This window comes from Neopsephotus bourkii, unplaced genomic scaffold (assembly GCF_033783945.1).
Source record: "Neopsephotus bourkii isolate Nb327-2 ecotype Australia unplaced genomic scaffold, CSIRO-AGI_Nbou_v1 NB_1020, whole genome shotgun sequence".
Classification (NCBI taxonomy): domain Eukaryota; kingdom Metazoa; phylum Chordata; class Aves; order Psittaciformes; family Psittacidae; genus Neopsephotus; species Neopsephotus bourkii.
In genome coordinates, this window is record NW_026901509.1 from 154,861 (window position 1) to 170,000 (window position 15,140).

General features: G+C 34.6%; 1 protein-coding gene across 1 annotated transcript in view; it reads left to right on the top strand.

Moving 5' to 3' along the window:
* Positions 1 to 15,140, top strand: part of CNTLN (centlein) — a 190,513-nt gene that overhangs the window by 63,104 nt on the left and 112,269 nt on the right. Inside the window, exon 8 of the mRNA XM_061360342.1 lies at positions 9,195 to 9,386. Within this exon, the coding sequence (XP_061216326.1) occupies positions 9,195 to 9,386 (192 nt within the window). The remainder of the gene's footprint in view (positions 1 to 9,194; positions 9,387 to 15,140) is intronic.

Here is a 15,140-nt window from a genome sequence, read left to right on the forward strand (position 1 = left end):
GCTATATGATCACAGGATTCATTTTTAATGTCCATCTGTGCAATAGCAATGGACAGAGTAATCAAACTACTGTGTTGTCTTGCATCCTTTAGATCTCTGGATCTTGATTGTTGCCAAAATGTGGCTGGCAAAGTAACAGCGCTTATCAGACTAATTACATCCCGACATATATATGTCCCTTGCTTACACTGAATTGATGAGCCTTAAAACTTAAGATTTAATTGTGTCTTAGGAGTGATTGCAAAGCATTTAGATTTCTTCATGTAATTTTGTATTATCTGTGTTTTAATTCTTCATCTCCTGGGGCTTTCAATTGCTAAATTCTCCAATTTGCTTTTGATAACTTAGGCTAAGAAATTCCTTTCAATTGTAAATAATGTATTTGTGTGAATCTCAAACAATTTTACTCCTTTAAGATGCAGAAAGCCTGCTCTATCAAAATTAGCTGGAAAAATTGTTGCCATAATAACTTTTGAAAAGGATAACTAAATTATTATTATTATTTTTTTTTACTATATTTACGTTTACAGAACAGATTCACATTTTTGATGCATGCCAGGAAAAATGCTAACCCTGAAGAGCTGTTGCATGTATGTGCATTACTCAGAACTTCTCCTTTGAGTGTAAAAAATTATGGTGATGTGTTTTTCACTCTGTAAGAAATACAGAAGATACGTTTCCTTCCTTTTTAGAAACACTGAGAAGGAGGAAGACAAGAAAAAAGTTATAAATACATCTTTAACTTACCTGCTACCAATCTTGGAACCGTTAGTGCTTTTTAAAAGAACATGTGTTTCCCTTTATCATTTTACTTAGACTATACAGTTAGTGAAAAAATTGTGAAGCTAGGCCTAAATTAAGCCAGAATCATTACTGGGTTTCTAAAGATGTGTTTAGTTAACACTGTATAGTACATAGTGCCCAGCACATTCTTGTGTACTTAACTCTACGTAAGTTTATCACTGACTGCAGTGACAGAGGACATTGCCTGTGTTCACTACAGTAGTAGTGCAACCAAGCTACAGGTAGACTTCCTTCTTTTTGTAAAATATCAAAATATCTAATGCACCTGGAAAAAAGCTGTTTTGTTTTTTTTTTTTTTATAAAAATAGCTTAAAAAAAAGTATATATATTAAAGAAAAGTTATATATGTAAAAAAAAGTCCTGTCCTGGATTTAATGAGTGGAATAAATCTAATAATTTTTGTGGCAAATTAAAGAACTTTGGAGGGGAAAAGGAGTCTCTTTATCATGACAATCCTGTCCTATACTTCTGATCAGAAGAACTGTATAAAATACCCAACTGTAGTTGCTTGAAAGTCACATGCATTTTTCAGATCCCAAAGTACAAAAGCCTACCAAGGTCACAGCAGGCCTTTGGAAAACTCAGATCTGTAAAAATAATACAAATCCTTATTTTTCCTTTGAATGAGAAAGACAAACTATTGCAGACAAATGTCTGGGTTTTTTTTGTCTTCCATGCATTAATAATATGCAGGCTGCAGTAGCTAGATAAGGACGTGTCAGCTATTCCATAAACATATTCACAAAGGAATATTTTCCTACTGTTCCATATGGCATTGAGCCTATCAGTATGTACATCCTATGATATATTGTCCCTTACAGCAATATCAATGACCTTTCTCTTAGTGGTCAGGCACTATATGCTATAGCTGAGGCAATGCAGTTGGTTTACATATTCGAAGACTATCTTACCCTCTGCCTTTAAGGAGAACTGCTATTTGTGCTGATGTTAATTTGTAATGCAAAACAGTTGACTGTATAGAAGAAAAAACATTTTTGATAAACCAGATCAGGGTCATGAACTTGCACTGGATTATGTGTAAATCCATTGAGGGACACAATTTCTCTTCCAAGTCTGGCTGTAGTGGGAAGTATACACATGTGAAGATCTGTAGTCTGCTTTATCAAATTGTGTTGATTTGACAAGCTACTACCCTTCTTTTTTCTTTAAGTAGAAATGTTAAGGGTGTTGTGTTCTACAGTAACTCCTTCACATTAGAGCATTTATGGAAACAAATTGGTGTCTGTTTCATATTGCAGCTGTAGTTCTCATTCTCAAGGATAAAGAGTATTTTTCTAAAATGTATAGCATCTGTTTTAGTGGTCCCAAATGCTCCAGGGACTTCATTCCTGTGCTGGGTTTAATGAGACTCAATAGATTTGTCCTCACCAACGATTTCAAGGTGGAGAGACTTCAATCAATACTAGGGATAATAAGACAAGAAGAGATTCTGAGCTCCTTAGCCAGCTTATCACAGTTTTTTTTTAATTTACAATTTAGGGCCTTTGTTTTTATAATGCAGTATTTTCCGTTCATCTGATGTGGCCATTTTGTTCCTTGTTAATGATACTGATGAAAAATCTCTTAGTGGAAGGCCCTTTTAGTGAAGTGAAAATACTGTTATTTATCATTAAATAGGAAAGTGTAATTTGTGTCCTAGAAGTCAGCTCTCAAATAGAGAATACTGTGGATAGTGAGTGGTACATCCATGTCTGTGATAAAAGCACTGCTCAATAATTAGATTTTTGGCATAATTAGAAAACATAGCAAGAGTGCTCAACTGTGAGGCATTGTGGAAGTCTGCATCAAGTACACCAGAAAGTAGACAAAAATAGGATGATGTCAGGTACGTTTTCAGATATTGTGGTTATTTTTGTACCTGCAGTTGCCTTTGCTAGTCCTTCTTTTGGTCAGTATGTGGAGATAGTTTGCTTTCCTTCAAGCTTGAGAATGTCAAGTTACTAGCTTTACCATTCTAAGGTTAAATTTTATCACGTCCTGTCTTTTTTGCAACTGCAACAACCTTTAAACATAGTTTAAAATTACATTAATGTGTTTGGGTTTATGTAAGGAGGATTACATTCACAAAATAAAAGCTACACCCGTATAGATGTGTAAATGGTAGTAACAATGCAGGTTCTCCATCGGATTGAAATGAAAAACAGAAGTTCTTTCACACATGAAAAGAGCTGAAACTTTACTCTTCAGTCAAATATCCTTAAGCCCATCTCAGTAATAAGAAATCATCATTTTCATAATCTACTTTTATCTCTGAAAGCTGTGTGAAACTCAGATCTTTAACAAAGTGACAATCAGGTCGAAGGAGGTAAACCTGCTCCTCTACTCTGCTCTTGTCAGACCTCACTTGGAGTATTGTGTGCAGTTCTGGTGTCCTTAGTGTAAAAAGGACACGGAACTGTTGGAACAAGTCCAGAGGAGGGCCACGAGGATGATCAGGGGACTGGAGCACCTCCCATATGAAGATAGGCTGAGAAAGTTGGGGCTGTTCATCCTGGAGAAGAGAAGGCTGCGTGGAGACCTCATAGCAGCCTTCCAGTATCTGAAGGGTGCTTATAAGGATACTGTGGAGGGACCTTCATTGGGGACTGTAGTGATAGGACAAGGGGTAGTGAGTTAAAACTTAAACAGGGAAGTTTAGATTGGATATAAGGAGGAAATTCTTTCCTGTTAGGGTGGTGAGGCACCATAATGGGTTGCCCAGGAAGGTTGTGAATGCTCCCTCCCTGGCGGTGTTGAAGGCCAGGTTGGACGAAGCCTTGGGTGAGATTGTTTAGTGTGAGGTGTCCCCTGCCCATGGAACTAGAAGATCTTAAAGTCCTTTCCAACCCTAACTGTTCTATGATTCTGTGAAAGTTTCTCTCACATTTTAGTTCAAGCACTGATAGCATTTGCTATTTTTGTGAAGTGTGTTAGTGTAGGTTAGTGTATTTAATTCTCATATACCAAACACCATCAGAGTTGGTCATATTCTAGCAAGATTTTGGCACCATATGTGCCTATAGGTTCCAGTTGAAGTAATGCTGGGTAGACTCTGGTGCTGTCAGGGTGATGTTTAACACCGCACTCACAGGTAATGATTTTCATGCTTGAAAAACCCTGTACTTAGTATGCTGTGGTTGGTATCTACAGGATGCTTAAGTGTCTGGGGAAAATAAAGTAAATAATCTATAATGTTCTGTCACTGATGCTTGGAAACTTGATGCTTAATGTTGCTGGAAACAGTATTTTTTTAGAAGATCGTAGAATTATCAAACGTTTGGGTTCAAAAGGACTTAAAGATCATCTAGTTCTAACCCCACTGCGATTGACAGGAACACTTTCCACTAGAGCAGGTTGCTCAAAGCCCCATCCAACCTGGGCTTGAGCACTGCCAGGGATGGGGCAGCCACAACTTCTCTGGGCAACCTGTGCCAATGCCTTGCCACTCTTCACAGTAAGAATTTCTTTCTAATGTTTAATTTAAATCTCCCCTCTTTTAGTTTGAAGCCGTTACAATACCTTTTGCAGTATGAATTACATTTTTCTGCATTAACTAGGACTGGTGTTCTTTACAAGCCTGCTGAATGTTCTCTGACAGTATGCTATATGTAGAGAGAAGAAATCTAAATAGGGTTTGGTAGCATTTCACAGAGTTGTTGCCTATAAATACAATCTTTATGAGAGAAAAGTGTCAAAATGTTTATATATTCAAAAAAGCAGTCCGCAAACCCCACTGTTAGATAGCTGTATCGACATAGAAAGTTGCACAAAAGTGGTTAGACGGATGGATATTGGAAGGCTACATTAGGGGTGGGTGGGGAAATCAGTCAGGAAACAGGAAATAGGGGATTTATTGAAGTAAATGCACTCATCAGTTTCAATTTTTATGGAAAAAAACACTAATTAGAATGAAATGTCCTTTTCTTTTGCATTATCTTCTGTCATTTTATCAAAGGTCTGTTGCTACAGTTATCCATTTTACATGGTTTCCAAAACAGCGGTGGTATTTACAGTTCTATAATACCACAAGGTATAGGAAAATGCATCTTGTCTTTTAGTTTGTACTTGTGACTTTTGCTTGCATGTTTCCTGATGTTACTTAACATTCATTCTGTATTCTCTTGTAGTTTGGTTTTGTTTTGTTTTTTTTCTTAGTCTCTCATGTGTCTTAACATTTTTCTCATGTATCACAGGTAAGCCTTATGGTATCTCATCTTGAAAAATCACCTTTCCTCTGCTTTTCCATTTTAAAGTTAAATGCCATGAATGTGCTATATACAGTCTGTCTGGAGTGCCTCTTTAGTTTTATCCTAGGGTTTCTCCAGCTTATTTCTGCCTTTGTTTCTTTCAATTTCTTATAAACAGCGTGAGCTTGTAACATGAATTTCTGCAATGGTGCTGTAATAGTTTTTCTTACAGTTTTATTGTGTCTTAATTTAGACTAACTTTTTTGCATTTGTGTCATTATTGTATGTCCAGTATTATGATATGTTTGGTTCATTTATTCACATCTCTGCAATACACTTTTTAGGGTGTTAACATTTAGATAAAACATTTAATATACGGGAATATTTGTTTTGCACCCAGTGTATGTAACTGGCTACTGTTCCATTTTAATGGATGGATCTGTCTTACTGTTAGCTCCTCAGAGGAGCATACTATTCCAGGAGATATCTTGGATGTCGCCACCTTCTGTTCTTTAGTTAATGTCATAGAAAGGTCTATGAATGCTTTAACTAAATGACTTTAGGATTATGGAGCTGGAAATTATTTTGGAATTGGAAAATGTGCCCCAGCTGTTAGCTGGCATTCAGTACACAGGAACAGTCTAAACCTACTTTGAAATAAATCCTGCACACTTGTACAAAGTTACTGCTGGTCATTTGTGTCTGCTGTTGCACTTTACAGGTTTTTTCGCGTTGCACTATGATTCTGGCTAACATACAATACATTAGATAATATGGGTTAATGATTTACTAGGTTTTGTTGGAATTCCTCAGCTTTCTTTGGTCTGAGCTTTGCCAGACACATATTTAGTGTATGTCAGTACTTTACCTGACCCCACCATTATCAGACTGTTAAATATTTTCTGTCATATGTGAGCAGGCATTTCAGTCACATCGTTTGGTTCTCCACAAGTCCCTGGCTTTGGTCTGGAAGTTTTTAGGTTACTTGGTGACATTAAGGACGCCTGTTGATCTAATGGATTTTTCTGTTTTAAGTACCTCTTCAGAGATCTAGCAGAAAGTATTTTCTGGTAAAATCAGTTAAATCAATATAGAAAATTGTTAGGGTAGCTGAAAAATATGGGATACTTTATATTTTGTAATTCATCTAAATTACTCTTCCTTCCTGACTGTTAAGTAATGCTCTTGTGTTATATAGACTGAATTATTACAGTGTACTGATTTCAGATACTTTTAAGCATTTCTTATTTGTTTCTAAGTACCTTCACCTGTAACATTCTGTGTTGCCTGTCAGAAAAAGGACAACTCTAACGCATTAGAAAATGATTCTCAAAATGCAGTCAGTGCAACACAGTTTATGTCTCTGGCCACATGCTTTTTTTTTTTCTTTTTTTTTTTTTTTTTACTTTGAATTTCATAAACTGTATAAAGAATGATTTAAATATTTTCATTATTTTTTTCCCCATCTTGTAAACATTTTTTTTTTTATTTTTAATATGTCTTCTTGGGAATTTAACAATTTCCTGGATAAATCTTATGTCTTACTGACTCATGTGAGGTATAACCATTCACTTACATAAAGTCATGATTTCACTCTTCTGTGAAGCTTGCTAGTTCTGAGTTAAATAATTCACAATATTTTTTCTTTCTTTCTTTTTTTTTCTACTCAGTGTTCCATCTCTATTCCTCTGATATCCATTTTACATCTTGCATCCCTACACCTGACTTTCTATATCTGTTTCATTGTGTTGTGTAATTCTGTATGTTCTGGCAAGTGTACTGCAGTGTGATTAAACATGGTACCTCTTCTAAAACAGAGTCAGAAATAAGCAGAAACCGCAAAAATAGTCCAGTATAAACGTTAAGCATGAATTTGACCTACATGGATGGCCATAAAAGAAAAGATAGGGAGCCAAAAGGAAATTTGGAGGCTATTCTGGTGGATATGTGTACACAGTAGATAAAACTGTTTCTGTTCATGCAGGTGGTTTTCATTTTGAAATTTCCTGATGTTACATACATTAAAAATAAAATAAATCTGTGTCCTATAAATTAGTACATTGATGTTGTTTGTAAAAACAAACAAACAAAACCTGAGTGTAAAAAGATGAATAGTGTGAGTGTGGATTTTTTTGCACATGGCTTTTAGTTTGTTTTGTATGTGAAATATATATGTTTACTTATTGCTGTTTTCAAAGCAGGAAAGGTTGGAAAAGTTTATGTAAGTAAAAAGACATGCTATTTGTCTTATGCTGACTAGCAAAAATACCCATTAGCTACATTAGGGGATGTAGCTGCCAGTTAGAAAAAAACATGATATTTTTTATGTTCTCCATTCATCTTACTAGGATGTTACCTTTCAGATACTATAATTACAACCACTTAACTGCTGCTAGTCATAAACCCACCAAATTGTCATACCAGTATGATCTAGCTAATGAGCTTATATAGTTATAGCTGGAAGTAACTGTGTCTTCATGTTCCATTCATTTGGAAGGACATTATCTAAAAATGCATGTTTTTGATAAATTAACTGTTTGTTTTCCTGTGAAATACTTAGTGATTTCCATAAGAAATTGGCTGTGTTGGAACTTGCATTTCTAGGCATCATGTAAGCTTACTTTAATTAAGAAAGATTCAGTAGGCACAGAAATTTCAATGCAAAGTTTACTATTTAAGGGTTAAAGTAATTCAAAATATCGATCTATCTGGACTTTGAATTCATTTTGCCTAAAAGACATGATCTCTAATCTGCTTTGAAAGTAGACAAGAAATGATTTATATTGTCCTAAGTGGCTTTTGAGAAACTATGGGAGTAGATAGTAATAGGAAGAGGGAAGGGAAGAGAGATTATTATTTCCAAATTTCTTACAAAGTGTGAGGTAGTTTCCAAATTTAAAAGTAGTGGTAGTTTGGAGAAGGGTTTAACTTCTAAGCAATGTAAGCAGGTGAAAGGGAGAAGGAAATGTATCATTTAAGTAAAGCTGACAAGACAAAAGGAAAATTACTTGTGTCTGTTCCTTCTACTTAGAAACAGTAATAGAGTTGGAAATTCTGATTTTCAAATTTAATAGCTTTCTTTTGGATGGAATGACAGAAATGGAATTTCCAAAGAAAATTCTCATGCCTTCTGCACATTATTTTATGGTAGAATAAATAGTTTGAGGGAACGTTGTTTATTTTGGGGAAAAAAGACCATCAAAAGAATGAAGGTCTGAAATGAAGACAGAGAGGAAAATATGCTTAGGTGGTAAAGCTATAGAGTCATTTATTTTCTTCAGAATCTGTACTACTGTTTCTTATACTACTTATACTAGTTTTATTTTTCAAACTGGGTTGTTCTGTGATTTGGGGCTTTTTTGAATAAAAGCTGATTTTGTTTTAAACAGCTTTCAGATGTTTATATTGAAAAAAGGGTAAAAAGGGAGAAATCAGGTGATTGTTATTTTATTCTTGCAAAGTAAGTTCTATTTGTTACTTAGATGTGGTTCTAGAAAAACTGTGTGTGTACGGTATCTCTTCTAAAGCAATTCTAGAATATATGCAATATTCTGGTTTCAGCAAGAACAGTTGAGCCACAGCCAGGGATAAGAACTTCTAATATAATCACTGGGGTTTATAGTTAATGTCAAAAAAAAAATCCCACAGCATAATTATTTAACAACTGTTTTACACTTTACATGAAATGCAGTAGGCATTAGTGGATTCACTGTATTACTATCCAAGCTATATTAAAAAGGGTTAGTTTTATAGGATCAAACTACTCTGTAAAGGACAAGATGGGTATTTGCTAGTCTTGCTTCTTTAATTTCGTTGTTTCAATTGTTTGCCTATTCTCAGTAAGGGATTTTTTTTTTTTTTTCTGTTTTCATAAACTGTTCAAGAAGTAAAATAAATCCTGATCGTTAGGTGACCATTTCTATTCAAAATTGCCATAAAGAAGCAACTGAAACTGTAATATCCTAATGTAAGTTTTGTTTTTCTGGAAAAACGTTTTTCAAAATTAAAAGTTTCAGTGTGTTCAAATCTATGGATCATGACAGGAGGCAGGAGGACAAGAAATGTAAAAAAACTTGTTGGTAGAAAAAAGAGAGTGATATTTGTGTATGTTACTTAAATTATACTTCTTCATCTCCTGTATTTATTTGGCTATCTGCATTGTAGTTATTTTTAATCCTTTTAATCTCTTCTCCCCTCTCATAGCTTTATAATGAATTGGCTTCATGTTTTGAAACTGTTAAAGCAAGTGAAGTTCAACTGCAGCGGAGCTGTGCCTCTCTTCAGGATCAGTTGTGTGGAAAAGATGAAAAGATCTGTCAGTTACAAGAGCAACTTCAGCAGGCTCATGATGCTTTAAATGCAATATATCAGAATCCTCCAAAACGTGAAGTACATGTGAGTCCACTTCTAGAATAGTAACAGTTGTTTTTTCTTGTTTTAAATTTAGTTCTGTATCAGTTTTAAAGGGTTTTTCAGTTAGTTTGCTTTTATTTGGTGGGGGGTTTTAGTTCTTTTTTTTTCTTTTATGAAAAATTTTTCAACTCTGCTGCTGTAGTAGTAACTGTTTCTCCTGTTGCTACTAGGAGATGCATCACTATTAAATCTGACCTGGAAAGAAAACTGAGTGATGGTGTCAGTATTCAACAAAGCTTTTACATTTCCTACTAAAGACAACAAAAGTAAAAATAAAACCAAAGTGATTTTGTCCCTGGAAACACTATTTTTTTTAGAAAAAATAGTGGATTTCTGCATTTCCTCTGTGAAAATGAAATGTACTGGTCCTGATTTGTTTTATGATTACTGACCATGCAACTAAGTTTAGATCATAGACCTGAAGAAAGTATTACAATGGAGAGGAATATTGTCTAAAAGTTTCTAAGCTTTAATGGACCATTTGGAACTGTTGTAATAAATCTGTCACTCTCACTAATAGGCATCCAACTTTACAAATGTGCCAGATCTTACATATATATCCTTGACATTTTTCAAAGGCCAGTTTACAACTTACATGAAATTGAATGGCTTCGAAATGATCTACCCACAATGGTTTGGTAAACTCTGTTGCTTAGTTTCTTTCATAGATTTGACAATTTGTTGTACTTCTGCATTTCAATTTTACTAGTACTTTCCCTGGATTAAGCAGAGAAAGGAAAATAGTCGATGTTGCTCATTATGTGCAAAAGTTTACTTAGTGTGGGTGGGTAAGGTAGATCTGTACTAAAGGATTATATTCATGAGCCCAAAGGAACTTGAATATTAAAAACCCCATAGTGTTTTAATTCCTCAAAGTTTTGCAAGTAGTAATCTGCTGTAAAATGGAAAAATAACAGAATGTAGTATCTCCTGAATATGTTCATGATGGGCATCTCAAACATAATGTTCTAAGTTTATCCAGAGTATTGCTTAAGTGTTTATCCTAAGATTTTTAACCCATATTTATATGATTTATTGTTTCTCTTATGCAATGATTTTATAATTTTGGTTCGTAAATGTTAAAGTACATTCTTTATGTCTTTGCTGTGGAGTGTTGATACATTCTTGACCATTTTCTGAATCTTAGAAAAATTTTTTTTTTCTTTTTGAAGATTTTTGTGGATTTCTTGAAAGTGTGAATATATAATTAGTCTGAAGCTGTTTCTTCTCTAAACACAGCATTAGAATATGGGTTTTGAATGCTCAGACTATTTCTGAATATATTATTCTGCTTTCATCATCTCATATTGTTCTGAAATTTTTTGTAGTTTATATTGTGAGGGTTTTGTTGTGTCCTTTGGTTGGGTTTTTTTAAATCTTAAAAGCTTTTATTAAATATCTGGATTATCTTTCCTGGTGTTAAGAAGGTCTTTGTTGTCTTTATGAATGTTAAAATGCTTTCCTCTATGTACATCTATATAGTCTAGCTTTGGTATTGTGTGACAGTTTTACAGTCACAGTGTATGCCATATGGACCTGGTGTAAATATTTCTCACTAGCTTTTGTCATTATTCTGAATAGCTTAGTAGTATCAGAAAGTTTTGTTACTATACTAGCCTCCTATGTTTGCATATTTTTTGAACATAGGGTAGCACACTTACTCAAAGTAAGTAAAAGCTAAGTTTTTATTGCTATTACTTATTTCTCATAACAAAAGCAATTTTTGGTGGGTTTTTTTTTCACCTCTTAAAATACAGCAGCTGGATTTCTTTGAGAGCTCCTAATGAGCTTTGCTGAAATCCATTTCAAATCCAAGTTTCACTCAGATCAATTTTATTTACTTCATAGAAGAACTTAATAGAATCATCAAATAGCTTGGGTTGGAAGAAAACTTAAAGCTCATCTGTCTCCAAGTCCCCTGCCACTGGCAGGGCCATCTTTCACTAGACCAGATTGCACAAAGCCTAGCTCAACCTGGCCTTGAACACTGCCAGGGATGTGACTTTCACAAAAAAACTTTAGGTAATCTTTGAAGTTAAAAGTAAGACTATTTTAGAAGGTAGTGACAGTCTACAATTGGTAATTCAGCTTTATACTTGATTTTCTTTGGGTGTTTTGAAAGAATGGCATACAGTGTGGATGAATTGTTACTGTTCTCTCTCTATTCTCTATTCTCTCCCTACTTTCTATTCTGCTCTCGTGACACCACATTTGAAGTACTGTGTACAGTTCTGGTGTCCTCAACATAAGAAGGACATGCAGCTGTTGGAGCAAGTCCAGAGGAGGCCATGAAGATGATCAGGAGGCTGGAGCACCTCCCATACAAAGGCTGAGAAAATTAGTGCTGTTCAGCCTGGAGAAGAGAAAGCTGCATGGAGACCTTATAGCAGCCTTCCAGTATCTGAAGGGGGCCTATAAGGATGCTGGCGAGGGACTCTTCATTAGGGACTGTAGTGATAAGACAAGGGGTGACGGGTTCAAACTTAAACATGGGAAATTCAGGTTAGTTATAAGGAAGAAGTTCTTTACCACAAGGGTGGTGAAGCACTGGAATAGCTTGCCTAAAGATGTGGTAAATGCACCACCCCTGGCAGTGTTGAAGGCCAGGTTGGACAGTCTTGGGCAACATGGTCTAGGGTGACGTGTCCCTGCCCATGGCAGGGGGGCTGGAACTAGGCGATCTTAAGGCCCTTTACTACCCAAACCATTCTATTATTATATGATTTCTTTTGTCAGTTTAGTCTGCGTCTCCTTCTGGTGGTGTCTGGTCTTGAAGTACATTAAACAGTATACTCCATGTAAATTAGGATCCAAATGTGAAGCAGTCCTAAATTACTTATTAGTGAATATGAGTGCAAATAATTACCTTCCTGTGGCCTTCTGTTGGCTTTCTGCAGTTTCCATTTTTATCCAATCTCAGCATTTTAGACTCTCAGATAATCTCCCTGTTCCTAGTGTGTTTGAAGGTGTGAACTTGTCATGGTTATTCAGAGAGGTTTTTCTGTTTTGTTAGTGACTGTGGGTTGATACTGTGATATTGATATTGATATTACCTTCTGCAGAAATTTATTAGTTTTACAGTTGTGTTATCTGTCATGAGCTCAGTCAGGTATTTACCGATGCTAGTGAAGAAAATACGGTAGGAAGCAAAAGCAGGAAACTTATGGTAATGAATGTAATTTAACAAACTAAATGCAGAGCATGAACCTTCATTTTTTAGGTAAATTAATCTTAAATCAAGCTGTGATGGGACAAGTGATTAGTGCTGCTGAAGCAGCCTCACAGGGAGGGAAATGCGTATAGGTAGCATTCATAGTTACTAGGTTTGTAGGAGAACCAAGATGTTAAACATTATGCACTTTGTGCTTAACATGCTTAATATTTTCTCTTGCCTAACCTTCTATTCTGTGATAGCAAATACCCCAAGGTCTATTAAAATGCAGTCTTGCTTTGGTTGAAAGGCCAGAGAATGTGTCATAAATTTGCTCATTGTAGGCTGCATATTGATGACAGCCAAATTTCCTATTGCAAACTTTACAATCTTACATACATGTTAAAAAGGTAATGATTATTGTGTGGTTACGCAACCTTGGTTTCTGCAGGGGAAATTACCTGTTAATTACTTCTGTGACTTGTTAGGTAACTAGAATTCTGGTCATTTGTAAAGTTACGAAGTTAAATGTGATCAAGAAAACCTCCTAACTTCCTAATTCACTCAGCTGTCTCGTGATTGCAGCATCAACTGAACAGAATAGATTTGAAATAGAGGCTTAAGTAACAGGAGAACAAAGCAATCGCCTAGTTTTCTATTTTTTAAAACAATTCTTCCTAAAAAATAAAAAAGTTTGTTAATTGCATTGTATTTCTGCTGTAAAAGACTGATTTCTGGACCATGTTCAGATTTGTGCCTTGCTGAAATTTCATCATGTAGGACATACTAACAGTCTGTTGACAGCATTAATATATCTTCTTTAGACTTTCAAATAGCCTGGAAGATTATACATCAGTTGTATACATTAGTGCATGCTTCTTCCTGGATTTAAACTTTTCTTGCTGTTGAAATTACATTGTAGTCAGGAAAAAAATGAGTTTTATATTATTTATTTTATTAGCAGTATATTTCAGTTTTCTTACATTAAGGGTAAAATATGCCTCTCTAACGTAATCTTATTCTACTCAGCGTGGCACTTGTGTCAGCGAAGCAAACTTCTGGTTAATTTTGACTATTCTGGTAATGTATGTGATGAAGAATTTGAATCTGCTTTACAGTAGATTTCTATTTACAGCTTAGTATGTGTGCATTCAGCAGCTCTCACATGCATTTTCTCTGATCAGAGACTTCAGGCATCTTAGAACTTTGAAGTCTTTTTAGTTAGATCTATGCTTTCGCTACACAGTAGAAAAGAACAGAACCAAACCATGTTAAATATTTTTCAAAACATAAGCTTTTGGGGTTTGATTAATTTCATCTCATGTAATTGTTGTTTTGGGTCTGTTTCATTATTGGTGTTCATTTTTAGCTCTGAGATGTATACCATACATTTAGTCCTACAGTTATTATACCATAACTATTACCCATGTGAATAGTAAATATTTAAATATGTTTACTGAACCAAAGCAGTCATTTCTGTCTTGACTCCTACTTTTCATACATGTGCAAACATCAAAGACAGTATTAAGAGATGATGCTTGATCAAAGAACATTAATTAACAGACATTTAAATCTTTTTTTTGTTACCGTAGTGTCTGACAGGTATGTGCATTCTACGTAATACGGAATTCACTTGCATTTTTATAATAGTATCTTAATTTCTCATTATGAAGTTTGAAAAAGTAGTTAGATGAGAAAATACCAGGAAAACTCTCAGAGTAGAAATTGCACACAGACATAACCCAAGGTTATTAAAAAAAAAAAAAGAGCTGAATTTTACCTAAGATAAAAAAATGAGTTGAAAAATGTTTATATGAGCAATGCATAAATAAAATATTTCCTGAACCATTGTTGCCCTGCAAAAATCCTTCAAGTCTTATCAGAGTGTGACTTACTGCTTTTCTAACATTAGTATTTCAGTGATTTCAGTTTATTAGGCTTATATAGTATTTTCTTCAAAGTCCTGATTTTACTGACAAATAAATGGTAAAAAATTAATTGAAGAAGGTAACTAATTTATTTTAGCAGTTCTAGATTTTGTGCAGTAATATTTAGTACTGTAGAATGAGTATTTTCTTAATTTTCTATTTCTTGTAAACGATATAGCATAACAAGAAGCATAATCTGTTAAGATTATGGTAATGTAAATTTTGTGCTGCTGTAATTGGTTTCTGCATGCTAATGATCCTTTGCCCAGAATTTAAATTTTGTTTTATAAATTGGGATCATTTCAGTTACAGAAAGTAATTCCTAACAAAATGGTTTTTATATTACATGTATTTAGGCTTTACTGTTAGAAAATTTATCCATTTAATTTGTTTGCTTTGAAAGTTCTTGATCTTGCACCCCCTGTGGGTCAAAGCTTGCCACAAATATCTTCCAGATTTTAGAAATACTCAAGTTATTAAGAAACATTGAAATCAATTATGAAGATCTCAAAGTACAATTTTTGTTTTTCAGCAACTATCAAATACTATAGTAAAAAGGTTTTTGTTTAGGGCAAGCTGACACGACCATACGGAACTTATAGAACCATGTAATACTGCAGCAAATTTTTTGGGGAAGGCAAAACACTTCATCACTAT